This window comes from Sorex araneus, chromosome X (genome assembly GCF_027595985.1).
Source record: "Sorex araneus isolate mSorAra2 chromosome X, mSorAra2.pri, whole genome shotgun sequence".
In the NCBI taxonomy this organism is placed as follows: domain Eukaryota; kingdom Metazoa; phylum Chordata; class Mammalia; order Eulipotyphla; family Soricidae; genus Sorex; species Sorex araneus.
In genome coordinates, this window is record NC_073313.1 from 172,642,934 (window position 1) to 172,659,133 (window position 16,200).

At 44.1% G+C, this 16,200-nt stretch overlaps 1 protein-coding gene across 3 annotated transcripts in view; it reads right to left on the bottom strand.

Moving 5' to 3' along the window:
- The window catches only part of CCNT2 (cyclin T2), a 40,391-nt gene extending 31,159 nt beyond the window's left edge, over positions 1-9,232 (bottom strand). For all 3 annotated transcript variants that reach the window (XR_008627288.1, XM_004616501.2, XM_004616500.2), the window contains exons 1-2: positions 9,062-9,232; positions 8,072-8,153 (exon numbers count right to left, since the gene is read on the bottom strand). Coding sequence is in view for 2 of the 3 variants with exons in the window: in XM_004616501.2 (XP_004616558.1) it covers positions 8,072-8,153; positions 9,062-9,219 (240 nt within the window). In the remaining variant the exon portion in view is untranslated. The remainder of the gene's footprint in view (positions 1-8,071; positions 8,154-9,061) is intronic.
- Positions 9,233-16,200: the final 6,968 nt, after the last annotated feature.

A 16,200-nucleotide genomic window follows, 5' to 3' on the forward strand; every position in this document is an offset into this window, starting at 1 on the left:
TTGGAAACTTTACAATAATAAGGATACTAGTTACTTTGGGGAGACAGAGTAGGGGCTAGCATCAGAACATGAAACTTAAAAATACTTTTGGAGTAGTTAGCAATGGTGATTTTCCTTTTCTCTTTGTTTGCAATGCCAGCAATCAAGCATAGGACCTTACGAATACCCAAGTGCTACGACACTATGCTACATCCTTGGTCAAAGCTGATTTTCCCGAAACTTGAAGTATGATTAGATGGGGTTTTTTTGTGCTTTTATATTTATAAAAAATCTTATATTTCATAGCACAATTATACACAATTTGGTATACACAAGTATACCAAAATGGACAGAAAATAAGACAGAAAAGAGGACCCAAAAGAAAAAAAGTGGAGTTAGCTGGGTTCTTCTTTATGAAAAGTTGGAACTTCAATTAAATCTTAAAATCTAACAGATGAGCACTTGGGAGATTTCAGGGACTGGGTTTAAGGACCCTCACACAGCCAACCAAGATTCAATTCCCAGCACAACATACAGCCCCCCCCCTTAACCTCCCACTCCAGCACTAACAGAAAGTGATCCCTGAGCACAAAGACATGGGCCCCAAAACAAAGTCCAACCAATCACAGCATCACACAAAAAAATATGGATGCATAATACATAAATTCTGATTGGTGTAAAGCTGGAAGAGATATATGGGGCCTAACTCAAAAGAGGATTTTAGGCCAGAGTGATATATTTGCTTTGCATGTGGAAGATCTGGGTTCATCCCTGGCAGCACATAAGGTCCTCTGAGCACCACCAGTATGATCTCTGAGCACAGCCAGCAGTGCCCCCAAAACATACAAAAATATGGGGAGGCCAGAGAGGTAACAGAGCAGATGGGATGCCTGCCTTGCACAAGGCTGACCCAGGTTCAATCTGTGGCATCCCATATAGTATCCCAAGCACCAGAGTCAGGACCTGAGTTAGCACCTTGAGCCAGACTACCGGGTATAACCCCCTGCCCCAAATGAGGATTTTACTGGATCTGTCCAGTAAAATTAGCAAATCAAACTCTTGAGAATTTTTATTTCCTGCTTTAAAATCATTGTCATCAACAGTGTGCCCTATTAGATTTGAGTAGGTTAAAAGTGAGCACAACAGTACAGGATTGGCAGAGTTCAGAGTTTAAATTCCACTTAATAACTGCTTTGATTTTGTAAGTCATTTAATAATTGTTTACTTGGGAGAATAAAACTGAGATGAGCAAAGTTCCTTTTATGCCGTGGAATCAAAAAATTTTCATTCATAAACAGGAATTTAGAAGTCTTTAATTCAAAAATATCAAATTTCATAACCTAGGAAACCTGTATTTGGTTAGTATCATTCTGAATAGCACAGGTAAAGAATATTCCATTATTGCAGTAAGTTCTACGGCACAATACTGCAGTATTTCTCAGCAGTAGCATGGATTCTGAATTTAAACAGCATTCTTAAACGAAACTTTAAAAATTCTTTTTTTTTTTTTTTTTTTGCTTTTTGGGTCACACCCAGCAATGCACAGGGGTTACTCCTAGCTCATGCACTCAGGAATCACCCCTGGTGGTGCTCAGGGGACCATATGGGATGCTGGGATTTGAACTCAGGTCGGCCGCGTGCAAGGCAAACACCCTACCTGCTGTGCTATCACGCCAGCCCTAAACTTTAAAAATTCTTGAACTAAAATTTGTAGTGAAAGGTAGGAGTAGGAGAGATAACTGTCTAGAATAAAAAAATTTACACAAGATGGGGCTGGAGTGATAGCACAGTGGGTAGGGTGTTTGCCTTGCACTCGGCTGACCCGGGTTCGATTCCCAGCATCCCATATGGTCCCCTGAGCACCGCCAGGGGTAATTCCTGAGTTCAGAGCCAGGAGTCCTCTGTGCATCGCTGGGTGTGACCCAAAAAGAAAAAAAAATTTACTCAAGAATAAAAAAATTCTTTGTGGTGGTGGGGAATCAAATTCAGGGTCTCATATATGTGCGCGTATTCCTCCGCTGAGTCACATCCCAGGGTACCAGGCATCCTAATAATTCTTATGCAAGTAGTGAGTCACAAATGGTACATCACAAAATCTTATTATCACTCTCAGTGAGGTTACTTTAGGGTTCTGAAGAGACTCCTAGTAACACAACTTGAGGAACCAATAGTGTTAATAGCATAGGCTATCGAATATAAATCAGTAGGATTTTTGTTCTGGTTATATGCTGTATAACTTCAAGTATTAACCTACTTGACTCATCTTCCTATCTGCACTAAGAAAAAGAGTATCTGCTCAGCTGGAGAAATAGTATCGTAAATAGGGTGCTTGCCCTGAATGCAGCCCACCTGGGTTCAATCCCCAGCATCCCATACGGTCAACCAAGCACTGTCAGAAGTGATTCCTAAACAAGGAGCCAGGAGTAACCCCTGAGCATAAGCCGTGTGCAGCCCCTCCCCTGCCAAAAAGAGAAAAGATTATCAAGGCCGGATCCTAGTACAGCAGGCAAGGCACTTGGGTCTTGCATGCAGCTAACCTGGATTCAATCCACTGCACCCATATGGTCGCCTTTGGTTACCAAAGTGATCCCTAAGTGCAGAGTCTGGAGTAAGCCCTGATCATCACTGGGTATTACCCGCCCCCCAGCAACGAAATATCCTCCTTAGAATAAATTTTAAAAAAAGGAAAGAATAAATTTCTATTGCAAGGCCAATTTCAAGATTACAACAGGGGATTGTCAAATTATCAGCCCAGGGATTATAGTGACTTTTGCAGATCAGTGGTTTTCAACCTTTTTATACTCTTCATATAGTTAACTAATTCCTAAACTCACAAGTTTTTTTTAAAAAACTACCTCTCCAGGTAATGAAGATTGCAAATTTTCAGAAATTTTCAGCAAGACAAGGGTGAAAGTGCTTGACTTACAACCAACCAACCCTGGTCCCTGGTTGCATAGTTCCCCAGAACTTCCAAGAGTGATCCCTGAGCACTGACCAGCACAACACCACCCAGATCCTAAAATCAAAACCCTAAAACCAAACTAATAAATCTTCTAATTAAAAAAAATTTTTTTTTGGTTTTGGGTTCATACCTGGCAATGCTCTCAGGAATTACTCGATAGTACTCAGGGGACCATGGGATGCCAGGCATTGAGCCTGGGTTGCATTCATGCAAGCCAAATGCCCTACCTGCTGTGCTAGCTCCCTGGCCCCCCAAACCTTCAAATATTTAAGTGTCTTCTAATAGTTGGAACCAAGCGATTAAGACTATAAAAGCAAAAAGTGGCAAGCTAATTTCAGAACAAGCAAACGCAAGTTTGTGCTTATGTGTAGCAGCTGACCCATATAACTTAGTAGTATAAATGAAACAGTCAGAGAGAAGTCTCAGCTGTGCTGAGCCTGGTAGCCTTGGTCTCCTGGGCACTGATTACTGGAGCCCTCTCAGGATGGGGGCAGGCTGAGTCCTTCCCCACAGGAGGGCCCAGGGCTCCACCCACCCACATCCGCTTCCACTTGGAAGTCACAGTGCTGACTCATCCTAGTGATACAACTGCTGGAGCACGTGGCACTGCTGCTCCACATCTCTCAAGCTAAGCCGGATAGCCCAGTAGGAACAGAAAATTAGATGGGATAGGAGAGACAGTACAACATATACAGTGCTCGCCTCACACGCAGCTGACCCGGGTTCGATCCCTGGCATCCCATATGGTCCCCTGAGAACCATCAGGAGTAATTCCTGAGTGCAGAGCCAGAAGTAACCCCTGACAATTGCCAAGCGTGGCTCAAAAACCATAAAAAGAAAAGAAGGAGAAAATTGGATGGGCTAGCTGTGTAAAAATCCACTAAGTTCAATTAGAGAAAGCAATAGCACAGAAGGCTCAACTAGCTCCTGGAAGCTCAGCAAATCCAATGACTTTAGTAACAGCATTATAAAATACATGCTGTAACAAGCAATGTAATTTTGTGTCTGCTAAGGGGATAAGGGGGACAGGCTGGGAGGGGGGCGTAGGGGATGGGAGGGAAAATAACCTGGAACACTGGCGGAAGGAATGTGGTATTAGAACATTAAATACCTGAAATTACTGTATTAGATACAGTAATCTAAACAGCTTCAAAAAGAAAAAAGTAAACAGTGACACAGATTATGAATTGAGTCATTATTTAAAAAATCCTTAGTCATAACACATGATCTTTAACTGTATACTCTTGGGAGCTTAAAAATGAAACTACTTTAGATCTGGCATATGATTTGCCGTTCTGATTGCTGAAACTCATAAAAAGTGGCAATAACCTAAGAAAAGTGAAAAGATCATGATGGCCTGGCAAACTGAAGTACTGTAAGTTCAGGTGAAGACCAATTAAAAACTCTCAGAAAAAGATTTATACAACTCGAGAGAATTCATAAGACTTGAAAAATAAGCAGCAAATACACAATAAATCTGACTAACAAAACAATTTAACAGTTTCTGAGAAAAGCTGGAAGAAGAATAGCAAGCAGGGCACTTGCCTTGCATGCAGTCAAACTGGGTTCAATCCCTGGCACCCACATAATTCTGAGTCCTGTCAGAGTGATCCCCGAGGACCTCCAGGTATGTCTCTGCATTCTAAAAAATTAAGAGCCTATACAGCGCCCATACATATACTGCCAACCTGTCAAGAATGTGAAGTGAGGGCACTGTAGGATAGGACCCAACCCCCAAAACAGAAAGAAAAGTTGGTCATTTAAAAATAATGGGGGGGGGGGGGGTCATAGAGATAGGAATTAAGCAGGAATTAAGCATGTGTCTTGCATGTGGTCAGCCTGGGTTCAATTTCCGAGACCACAGAAGGTCCCCTAATACCTCCAGCATCATTACCAAACACATACTCAGGACTAAACTCTGAGCATGGCCCTGTGTGGCAACACCCCCAGCTCACTGTCACTGTCATCCCATTGCTCACCGATTTTGCTCGAGCAGGCACCAGTAATGTCTCCATTGTGGAGACTTCTTGTTACTGTTTTTGGCATATCAAATATGCCATGGGTAGCTTTGCCAGGCTCTACCGTGCGGGCAGGATACTCTCCTAGCTTGCCGGGCTCTCCGAGAGGGGCGGAGGGATAGAACCCAGGTCGTCCATGTGCAAGGCAAATGCCCTACCCGCTGTGCTATCGCTTCAGCCCCCTCCCACCCACCCCTAAATAAATTAATAATTGAAGAATGTTCTCCCACAGCATATACCTTAAAGGCACTGTTGGCTATAGGGACTTTTCATATTTTACTAGATTTATCTTGAGCTTGATCCAGCAATGACATTCTTTAATTACTAATTCTAGTCACATAAACCTCACTGCATCCGGTGAGGAAAGGTAGATTTGTCTAACCAGGTTACACAGAAAAGTCACTGACTATTGACAGTGATCCAACCCTTGCAAAGAAATTGCCCACAGAACTCAAAGTTTCTAGGTTACCATAACATGTGGAAATTTAATTGCATCCTTAAAACCATTTAATCTTTAAGGATTTCTCACCTTAAGCTTGTGAAGAGTGAAAAAATACAATGAAACCACATAAACATTAACACTCCCAAGAGATACATGGTATCTATTATAAAACTTGATAGTCTGTAACCAGCATCTTAAAATTTAAACTGGTTAGTTTACTTTGTAACTGAATCATGAAGATCAATGATTTTTCTTTAAGATTACTGTATTTACATTCCACTGTAACCCCACAAGAAAAAATGTCCCATTAATGCCAGGTAATTGTGACTGAAAGAGACTTACATTCGATTTGAAATCAGGGAAAAAAGAGAGGTGGTGTTATGTGTTAAGTGCTGAATACTAAATATTAATATTAAAATACTAAGCTATTTTTGATACAAACATAACAAAGGCAAAAAAACTAGATCAAATGTGAAGGTCAATATTACTTTCCAAAATATACCATCAGATTTCAATTATCCAGCATTCAAATCTGTCACATACATGGAAGACATTAAGAGTAATAAAAATACTGTTTTTAACTGAATAGCATTTAAATAAAACAGTGAAAATTTGATGGACTTCTTACAACCAAGCGACTTGGGCTTTACCAGTCAACTATGAATTTTGACTGTAACAGGGCACAAAGATTAAATTATGGCATAGGGAGAGTTCAAGAGGTACAATCTTGTCATGAGATTATTTATTCAAAGTAGAAAAATCGAATTCGGCAAATGGGACACTGGTAGGCATTAAAAAAAAAAAAATTCGGGGCTGGAGCGATAGCACAGCGGGTAAGGCTTTTGCCTTGCATGCAGCCAACCCGGGTTCAAATCCCAGCATCCCATATTGTCCCCTGAGCACCGCCAGGAGTAATTCCTGAGTGCAAAGCCAGGAGTAACCCCTGTGCATCGCCAGGTGTGACCCAAAAAGAAAACAAACAAAAAAATTTCCCAGAATTATTCTTACTTCTACCAGGTTTTTGTTTTTGGCCACACCTGGTGATGCTCAGGGGTTACTCTTACTCTTGACTCTATACTAAGGGATCACTCCTGGTGGCCTAGGGGATCAAAGCCAATTCGGCAGTGTGCAAGAAAAGTACCTGGAGATTCTACTATAGCTCTGGTCCTGAAGTGATCTTTTTTTCCCCTAACACTTTCCCTGATCTAAGTCCTGTGCACAAAATATGTCACTAAAAAAAAAAAAAAATGGGAAAGGGGGAAGAATAGGGGACCAGAGAGGTTGTACAGTGGATAAAGCAGTTGCAGTCAATGCAACCAACCTGGGTTCAATCCGGGACAGTCCATACTGTCCCCCAAAGTCAGTCAGTTCCTGAGTGAAGAGCCAAGCATAAATTCTGAGAACTGCCAAGTCTGGCCCCCAAAAATAAAGAAAATGAAAAATTAACAAAAATTGTTCAGATTTAAAAGAGGTACAAAAATAACTGGAGATGGGGCAAAAATATATGCTGTTGAAAATCTATACATACCAATCTGATCATTCAAATCAACTGAAATTAATAAGAGATTAAAACAGAAATCAGTCTAAACTATGAAGCTTTCCCCTACAATTTAAAATTTTTTTGCTATGAAAAACTTTCATAGCAAAAAGAGGTCTCAATGACAACCCACAAATAGCATTCTCTTCCACAGTTCATTTCTCTACAAACACCTGTCAGAACAGCAAGCTAATAACTAATAAAAAGCAAAAAAAATAAAGGGAGAATTAAGGCCACCTAGTATTTCTAAATACACAATTTTTTGTTAACAGAAACTCGTGTCAATCTAAAAAGGGCACTACAATCTTATCTTGCATAACTATTAAGCGTGCATTTATATTACATATGTGATATACACATATCTCAATAATCTGGCATAGTCAATGTGAAGCAAGATTTGACCAAGTTTCAAACAGCAAGTCACCCTATGCTGATGGATGATATATTTGACATCCTAAGAAATTTTGTAAGCAAATAAAATATTTCTGTTCAACGTTAACTTTTACAAAGAGCTAATTCAAGAGACTGTTACAATATACCATCAGATTTCAATTAAGCAGTTTCCAATATTTGTGGGTTGAAAAGAAATTTAATACACTAACGATGTATAACACAATATGACTGCTCCAAATTAGACCTGCTCTACCACTGTGTGAAATTACTCAACTCTAAATATAAAATTTTAATGAAGAAAACCTACGTAAAATAATTCTACATGAGTAATGTTTATCTTTCAGCTCGTAATACTTGACACAGCTGAACACTGGGCCTGATCATTACGTCATCAATTTTTTTTCTAAAAACCCGCATTTGAAGAAAAAAAAAGGTTTCTACGATTTACCTTTACTGTTAAAACGCTTAATCTACAATAAATGGGGGCCAGAGAGATAATACGACGCGAGTAATGTGCTTCCTTTTCGTGCTGTCGACCCGGGTTCGATGCCCTAAAACTGCCAAAAGAGATTCCTGAGTGCAGAACCAGGAGTGCACATTACCGGGAGTGGCACCCGCACAAGGTAAGAAACGATTAAAACAACAATTTAACAGAAACGACCAGCTTTTGGATTCCCGCGCTATCAATTTACCTTAAAAAAACTGGTAGAAGTATATTTTAAAAGGTGGTAAGTACTTACATTTCTGCTGAATTTGGTGAAAGAATGGTGCATATAAAACCTGTGCATATAAACAATCGCAGTGTTTATCGTAAGCTGAGAGCTGGGATGTACCGTTTAGGAAATCTCCATGAAAAAAACAAGTTCTCATTTCCAAAACCATTCCAATGGAAAATTCCCGATCTAAAGTTCTTTCTCCTGCTCTTCCGCCTGCCCAACAACTCCACCCCACTCGACTCCCCTTTTCAGGGCAAATCCCAACCAACCCCCCCCCCACGCGCGCGCGCCAAAAAATAAGTAGCAACCCCCAAAACTCGGGTTTCTCCAAGAATCCCATACCCGCAGGCTGGCTGGGGACGGACGAGAGGCCACAGCAGAGTTATAATAAGCGCCGCGCATGTTCCTTTCACACCCATTTCCCCACGGAGGCAGACCTGGAAGGAATCTTTTTTCTTTTTTAATCAATGGCTATGACCGACTTAGCTGCGAGCCAAGCAGTTGAAAGGCGCGCGCGCAGACGCCTCCGTCCAAAAAAAAAAAAAACCACAAAAAAGAAAAGAAAGAAGAAAAACCCACGCCTGGAACAGAAAGGCCTCCGGGGCGCACTCGCGGGCGAGCGCCGCCGCCGCCGCACGCCTCCAGCCAGGCCCCGTCAGTCCTCGGACGCGAAGGCCCCGCAGCCCCGAGACTCCCCTCGGAGGCGCCCCCTCCCCCGGCCCCCGACACACGCACACACACACGCACACACTCACAGGCGGCCCGAGCGGGGATTACACAACGCCGCCGCCTGCTGCCCGCCTTCCCGGGCTCCCCTTTCTCACCGGCGCGGCCTCCCGAGCCCGCCCCGACCGAAGCTCGGCGAAGGCTGAGGGAAAAGGCAGCGACGCCATGTTCGGGGGCTGCGGGGGGAGGCGGGAGGTCGGCGGGCGACCGGAGACCGGCGACCGAGTTTGGTGAGCGGAGCCAGGGCGCGAGCGGCAGGGGCCACCGAGACTTAGAAGACAAGGATACACATTGAGGCGCTGCCCCATGTCCTGGATGAGGTTGGCCGCCTGCTGGCGGTACGAGAGCTCTTTGTCCGCCTCCATCCCGCAACGGCGGCTCGGCGTATTCTCCAGCTGTTCCCGAGTAAAGAACCAGCGAGAAGAAGCTCCACGGCCCGACGCCATGACACTTCCTCCTCTGCCCGCTCCCTCACCCACCCCCCACCCCTCTGGGCTCGCGGACTCCCCGCCAAGGCCGCGCGGCCCCGCCCCACTCCGCTCGCCGTAGGTCGCGCTCCGCCCCCTCCGCCCGCGCCGGCGGGGCCGTGCGCATGCGCCAGAGGCCCGCCCGGCCGCCCCTCCCTTCGGTCTTGTCTTTTCCCCGCCTCCACCCCGGCTCCGGACCGCGCTCTCGCGGAGGACCACAATGCCCCGCGCCGCTTGTCATTTTGAGGCGCCGGAGATGGGGGGGGGGAGGGCGCGGGCTCGTCGGCTCAGTGCATGCCGGGCAAGGGGCGGAGCCGAGTGAGAAAGGCCGCTGGCGGGCGTGGGTGCCGTAGGAGCCGGTCCTTGTGGACCTTGACGCTCGGAACTGGAGTCTGGTGGCGTTGTAGAGCACAAACCAAAGGGGCCCGGAGCGCTAGGACTGCGGGGAGGGCGTTTGCCTTGCACGCGGCCGACCCGGGTTCAACTCAGGCTCTGTCAGGGTAATTCCTGAGTGCAGAGCCAGGAATAACCTCTGAGCATCTCTGGGTGTAAAGCACGAAGAAGAAAAGAAAACGCTTCCACTTTTCCACCCTTGTTTGCCTCTCGTGTTGGTCCAGGGAGTCTCGAAGACTTAAATGCTCGCATCCAAGACCCTCTGGGTCCTCACGGGTGGTTCTGGGAAAGGACTCCAGTGCTTCTTGCCTGCATCATTTTGTTTGAATCACGTTACCGAGACTTTTGTGTTATTGGAGGGTAAGGGGAGTGACCGCCCCAGCGGGCCTTGGGGAGGCCACAGCCCAGGCGGTGCAGGGCCTGATCGTTCCATTTCCCTGGCACAGCCGCACTTGGATTTAAAGGAGAGGAGTGGTTGAGAAGCGGGGGGACGACAAGGAAGGGACTTTTCAATATTGAGAACTACGTCGCACAGAGCGGCGGGGTAACACCTTCCCCACTCCCTGCAAGGCAGTGCCCCTGAGCCCCAGTAGGAACGGTGGTCTTTGTCCCCTGAGCCAACTTCTGTAGCTGGGAATCCATGTGAGCTGTTGGGCAAAGGGTACAAAAACAAGTGGGCATTCCTAAAAAGCATCTTGATAATTGTTCGGCGAGTTCCTGATTCAGGTTCGGGCTTCTGTTCTAGTTCCCACCTAAACTAACCATCCTGATGTGCCTGTGCTCCGCTTACCTGCATGACGTTACTGTATCGTTACTGTATCGAACTAATGTGTTTGTTACTGTTTTTGCAGGGTGTGGAGGGTGAGGGGACACACCCAGCAGTGTTCAGGGCTAACTCCTGGCTCTGGGCTCAGGGATAATTCCTGGTGGTCTGAGGACCATCTGGGGTGTTCACTGTACTTTCACTCTAGCCCCCGAGCTGTTGACTTGTCTGAAGTAGGCAAGTTAATTAGCTCAATAACTTCATTTCTCATCTTCATTGCTTCCTGTTTTATGCTGCCTGGAAGTTCTAGGCTAGATTGATTTTAACCAAGGTTTATAATGTGTCCACCTATCCCCTCTGCCTCACTGATTTGTGATAAAAACTGTAGGCCAACTAGAATAAAAGGTAACCTCCTCAACCTGATAAAGGACACATTAAAACCCGATAGCTAGTGTCATACATAACTGGTGAGACACTAGCCTACTAGCAATGTACAATTGAATTGTGAACTTAAAAAACTATACCACTTAAAAAATACCTTGTGAGTCTAAAATACAGAATCAATATGTAGAAAAGAAAATGATTAAGAAAATCAAACAATAAAAACGGGAGGATATTTTTGGTTCACAATTTGAACTTGATGTTGTTACATGTCAATTCTTCCTAACCCCTTTGTAGATTGTACAAAGTATCAGTTTTAACATGTAATTGTGTAGCTATCTACAAATTGATTACAAAGCTTAAAGAAAAAGGCAGCAGACCCAGAGTAGCCAATACATTACCAAAGGAGTTGGACTGATACTCCTGCCCCACAAGGTGACACTACGGAAAGTAATGCAATACTGGCAAAAGCATAGGTGAATGGAAGGGAAGAAATACAAGAGAAATGGTCCCATACAAATGTCAACTTATCTTTAACAAAGGAATAAGGCAGACTCTTATGAAAGTGTAGTCTTTCTTCATTTGTTTTGTTTTGTTTTGTTTTGGGGCCACACCCAGTGGTTCTCAGTGCTTATTCCTGACACTGCACTCAGGAATTAGGCCTGGTGGTGCTCAGGAGACAATATGGAATACCAGAGATTGAACCTGGACTGGTGTGTGGCAAATACTCTCCTTGTTCTATCGCTTTAGCCCCAAAAGCATAGTCTTTAAAACGAGGGGTGCTAGTGCCATTAAGGAAAAAATTAAAACGTGGAAAAAAAAACCAATGTAAGCTTTATACATTTTTAAAAATAAACTCAAAATGAAGCATTGACCTAAGTGAAAGTGAAAAACTGTTAGGGGCGGCAGATCTCTGCCCGGGGGAGGCTCGGAGAGACAAAAGAACAAAACCAAGACAACTCTTTCTGCAAATGCATGGGGTTTATTTAAGCCAATATAGCTATATTGGGACCTTCAATTGTGCCTCAATAGCGTGGCATAACTGAAGGCCCCGACCTCCAAAAAGCAGGCTGTATTTATACCCTTTTGGGGGAGAAATGAAAATCTCACATATCAAAGGGAATCACATAGGTCACTTAATTTGCATATCTAAACATTTGTTGACAAATGAAAATCTCACATATCAAAGGGAATCACATCTATATATCAAAGGGGATCACACATATTGGGGGAAAATTACATGTATTGAATCAAAGGAGAATCATACATATCAAAGAAAATCACAGGTATTGGATCAATAGGAAAACCATAGGAAACCATAGGAAAACCATACAAAAGGGAAAACCACACCTATTTCACTTAATATGCTAATTTCAACATTTGTTGACCATTCCGAGCAAATGTTTGTTTACAGTTCCTCAGGGCAGTTTGTTGGCCTATTTGGTGACAGAGTCCTGCCCAGCGGAAGGTCCTGAAGACATCTTTCAAAGCAGTCAAGTAGTTACAAAGGGCAACTTCAGCGGTTAACCCTTAACCTGCCCTTCAGTTCTTGACTCTTAACTTGCCCTCCTCTTCAAAACTACAAAACATCTAGTAGAGGAAAATCTAGGTAACTTTGGCAGTGGGTTTTTAGTCTATCACCAAAAGAATGAGTCATGGAAGAAATTACGTTGAACTTAATTAAAATTTAAGAAATTCTATGTGAAAAAGTTAAAAGAATGAGTGTACTGGGGATAACAAAATCCTTGCAGAAGCACAAGTCTGATGAAAGATATAGTTCAAATATGTAAAGAATTCTTTAAAACAGGGGCTGGAGCGATAGCACAGCGGGTAGGGCGTTTGCCTTGCACGCGGCCGACCCGGGTTCGAATCCCAGCATCCCATATGGTCCCCTGAGCACCGCCAGGAGTAATTCCTGAGTGTAGAACCAGGAGTAACCCCTGTGCATCGCCAGGTGTGACCCAAAAAGAAAAAAAAAAAAAAAACAAAAAAACAAAGAACTTTCTTTTTTTTTTTTCTTTTGGACCACACCTGGCTCTGCACTCAGGAATCACTCCTAGCAGCCTAGGGAAACCAAATTGGATACTAGCGATCAAACTCATGCAAGGAAAGTGTACTATCTCTCCAGCCCCAAAAGAACCAATTTTAAAATGGGCAAAAAAATCCAAAGAGGTTACAGGGCTGGTTAGTTAAATTCTCTGGTACCTATATTTTTCTTCCTTTCTTTCTTCCTTCCTCCCTTCCTTTCTTTCATTCTTTCTTACCTGGATTGAACCCAGGTAAGCTGTATGCAAGGCAAGCACCCCACTAGCTGTAATATTGCTCTGGCCCCTCTAATGCTCATCTTATGGAGCATTTAACCTAGTTAATAATACAGAGGACTGGAGCACAGCGGGTAGGGTGTTTGCACTGCCGACCTGGGTTTGATTCCTTTGTCCCTCTCAGAGAGCCAGGCAAGCTATCAAGAATATCCTGCCCGCAGGGCAGAGCCTGGCAAACTACCTGTGGCATATTCGATATGCCAAAAACAGTAACAATAGGTCTCACAATGGAGATGTTACTGATGCCTGCTCAAGCAAATCAATGAGCAACAGGACGACAGTGCTACAGTGACTAAAAAATAATACAGAAGCAGTGACAACGTGTCTCTGTGTAGGTCCGTGGTTCCCAGGTTCTTCAATACTTTCAAGAATGAAAATAAAGTAATAAAAATGATCAGACTCAGAAAGTAGAAGAAAAGTTTGTTGGAATGTAGAAGTAACTCCCTGTAAGGAGGAAGTTGGTATAGGACTAACTTAATTGTGATTTGTGTGTGTGTGTGTGTGTGTGTGTGTGTGTGTGTCTGGGTCTTTGTGTTACAGAGAATGCAGGGGAGGTAAAGATAAGTGTTTGTTGTATAGGCCCTTATAATGAAAATTAGGCTCTTAGCATTTCTTATCAATTGCAAAGAATGTTACTGAGAATGCAAGGTTCAAACTGAGAGGTCTGGCTGGTTACCTTAGGTATTGCCCGTTATCTTCCCCTCCAGGTGAGCCTAAATTCTGGGGCAGAACTCTCATTGGACAATTGTTAACTCCTTGTTTAGCAAAAGGGCCCAGGGATTCACTGTCACTGTCACTGTCATCCTGTTACTCAAAGATTTTGCTCAAGAGGGCACCAGTAACATCTCCATTGTGAGACTTGTAGTTACTGTTTTTGGCATATTGAATATGCTTGCCAGGCTCTGCCATGCGGGCAGGATGCTCTTGGTAGCTTGCTGGGCCTTCCAAGAGGGACAGAGGAATTGAACCCAGGTCAGCCACGTGCAAGGCAAACACACTGTGCTGTGCTACTGCCCCAGCCCCAGAGATTCACAGGAAGTCAAAAATGTAGGATAGGGCATTCAAAACGGGCTGCTCACAGTAGCCGACAAGGGTAAACTGAGGCTTTCTCTTTCATTATTTCATATCATTGTGGTTTCTCTTCTTACATCTAGGTCTTTTATGCATTTCAAAAAATAATTTTTTCGTATATGGTTTAGAGGGTAGTCCAGTTTTGTATGAGGGTAGGGTATCCACTTTTCACACCATTTGTTGAAGAGATTTTCCTTTATCCATAGCATCATCTTCTATCCTTTGTCATGGACTATAGGATAGTGCGTGGGTCTGTTTTGAACCGTTAATTCTATTCCATGGGCCCATGTCTGTTTTTATTCCAATCCCATACAGCTCTTTGGTGGGAGAGGTATTCTTCCAGGCAGTGCCCTGGGGCTTAGGGGACGCTTCTGGTGAAACTTAGCCACTTGGATAGACAGTTCAGTGTCTTGTGATGTGGTGCTGTTTGGGCCCAGCAAGCTAGAGAGGTTGTATTTGGTGGTGCCAGAAGAATGCGAGTGCATGTAGGATTCAACTTGGGAACCTACATATGCAAGGCTCAGTAAAGTGAGGAGCTAGGGAGTTAGCATGGAGAAAAGAGTGCTTCCACTTCTCTGCTCGACCCATCTAAGCTCCCTGGGAAAATGCCTGGTATGGGTTAGGAGGGGTAAAGTTTGCTTCGAGCAAACACCTACATAACAACGACACTCAGATGCCACCAGCCCCATGTGGCAGCAATCAAGCTGCAGCTGAGATCCACTTGTTCTGTACAGTGTGGGCAATGATCCCTGCCAACTGATTTCTCAGGGAGCCATGGGCTCACTTGAGTGAGGAATTTCTCCGTAGTAAAGGAAAGTCATTCGTAACCTCGGCTCTGTCATTCCAAGTCCATGCTTTCCCTTGCAAAACGCATTTCAGGAGGAGATGAAATAGTGATGCAAGTTAGTTTGATTCTTGTTGTTGTTGTTGTTGTTAAGAGTGCTCAAGGCCACTCTCCACAAGTTCAGACGAGCCTCACACATGAAGGAATCAGCAGAGGAACCCAGGTGTGCAGGACCTGGGGCCAAGATCTCCAAGGCTGCTCGGATTGGGTCTGGGCCTCTTCTACCCCAATTCCCCATTTTCCAGTAGCTAGGCAGTCACACCCAGAAACTGCCCCAGGAGCAGTTGTAATCCCATCAACGGCCAATATCCAGATACTATAAAACCAAGCTCCAGGAAGAGAGCGACGCAGAGTCTCTTGTATCAGACATCTGATAGCCTAGTTCTCTCTCTTGGAGAACCTGGCAAGAGTTTACTGCCCACACAGGGGAGTGCCTGGCGAGCTCCCCGTGGCGTATTCATATGCCAAATACAGTAACAATGATGGGTCTCATTCCCCTGATTCTGAAGATCCTCTAATGCAGCACCATTGGGAAGAATGAGTAAAGAGAGGCTGCTAAAATCTCAGGGCTAGGATGAATGGAGACATTATTCAATGATCAACAGGATGACAGAGATACAGTGATACAGTGTTGTTGTTGTTTTCCTTTGGGGACCACACCTAGTGGTGCTCTGGGGATATTCCTGGCTCTGCATTTAGGAATTAATCCTGTCTGTGTACCAGATGCTGGAGACTGAACCCAGTCATGCAAGGTAAGCACCCTCCCTGCTGTATTATTGCTCTGGCCCCAAAGTAGGTTAGTTTTTTACTTACAAAATTTGAAAAAAAAATTTCTTAGAAATAAAGGAGGGGAGAGAAAGAGAGGAATATGTGTTTAAGCGAGAACATGGGCTTCTCCAGAGTGAAATGAAGCAGAAAGAAATGGGTTCAGGGGCCAGAGCAATGTACCGCGGGTAGGGCACTTGCTTTGCATGCGGCTGACCTGGATTCGATCCTCGGCATTCCATATGGTTCCACACACAGAAAGAAAGAAAGAAAGAAAGAAAGAAAGAAAGAAAGAAAGAAAGAAAGAAAGAAAGAAAGAAAGAAAGAAAGAAGAGAGAGAGAGAGAGAGAGAGAGAGAAGAGAAGAAAGAAAGAAAGAAAGAAAGAAAGAAAGAAAGAAAGAAAGAAAGAAAGAAAGAAAGA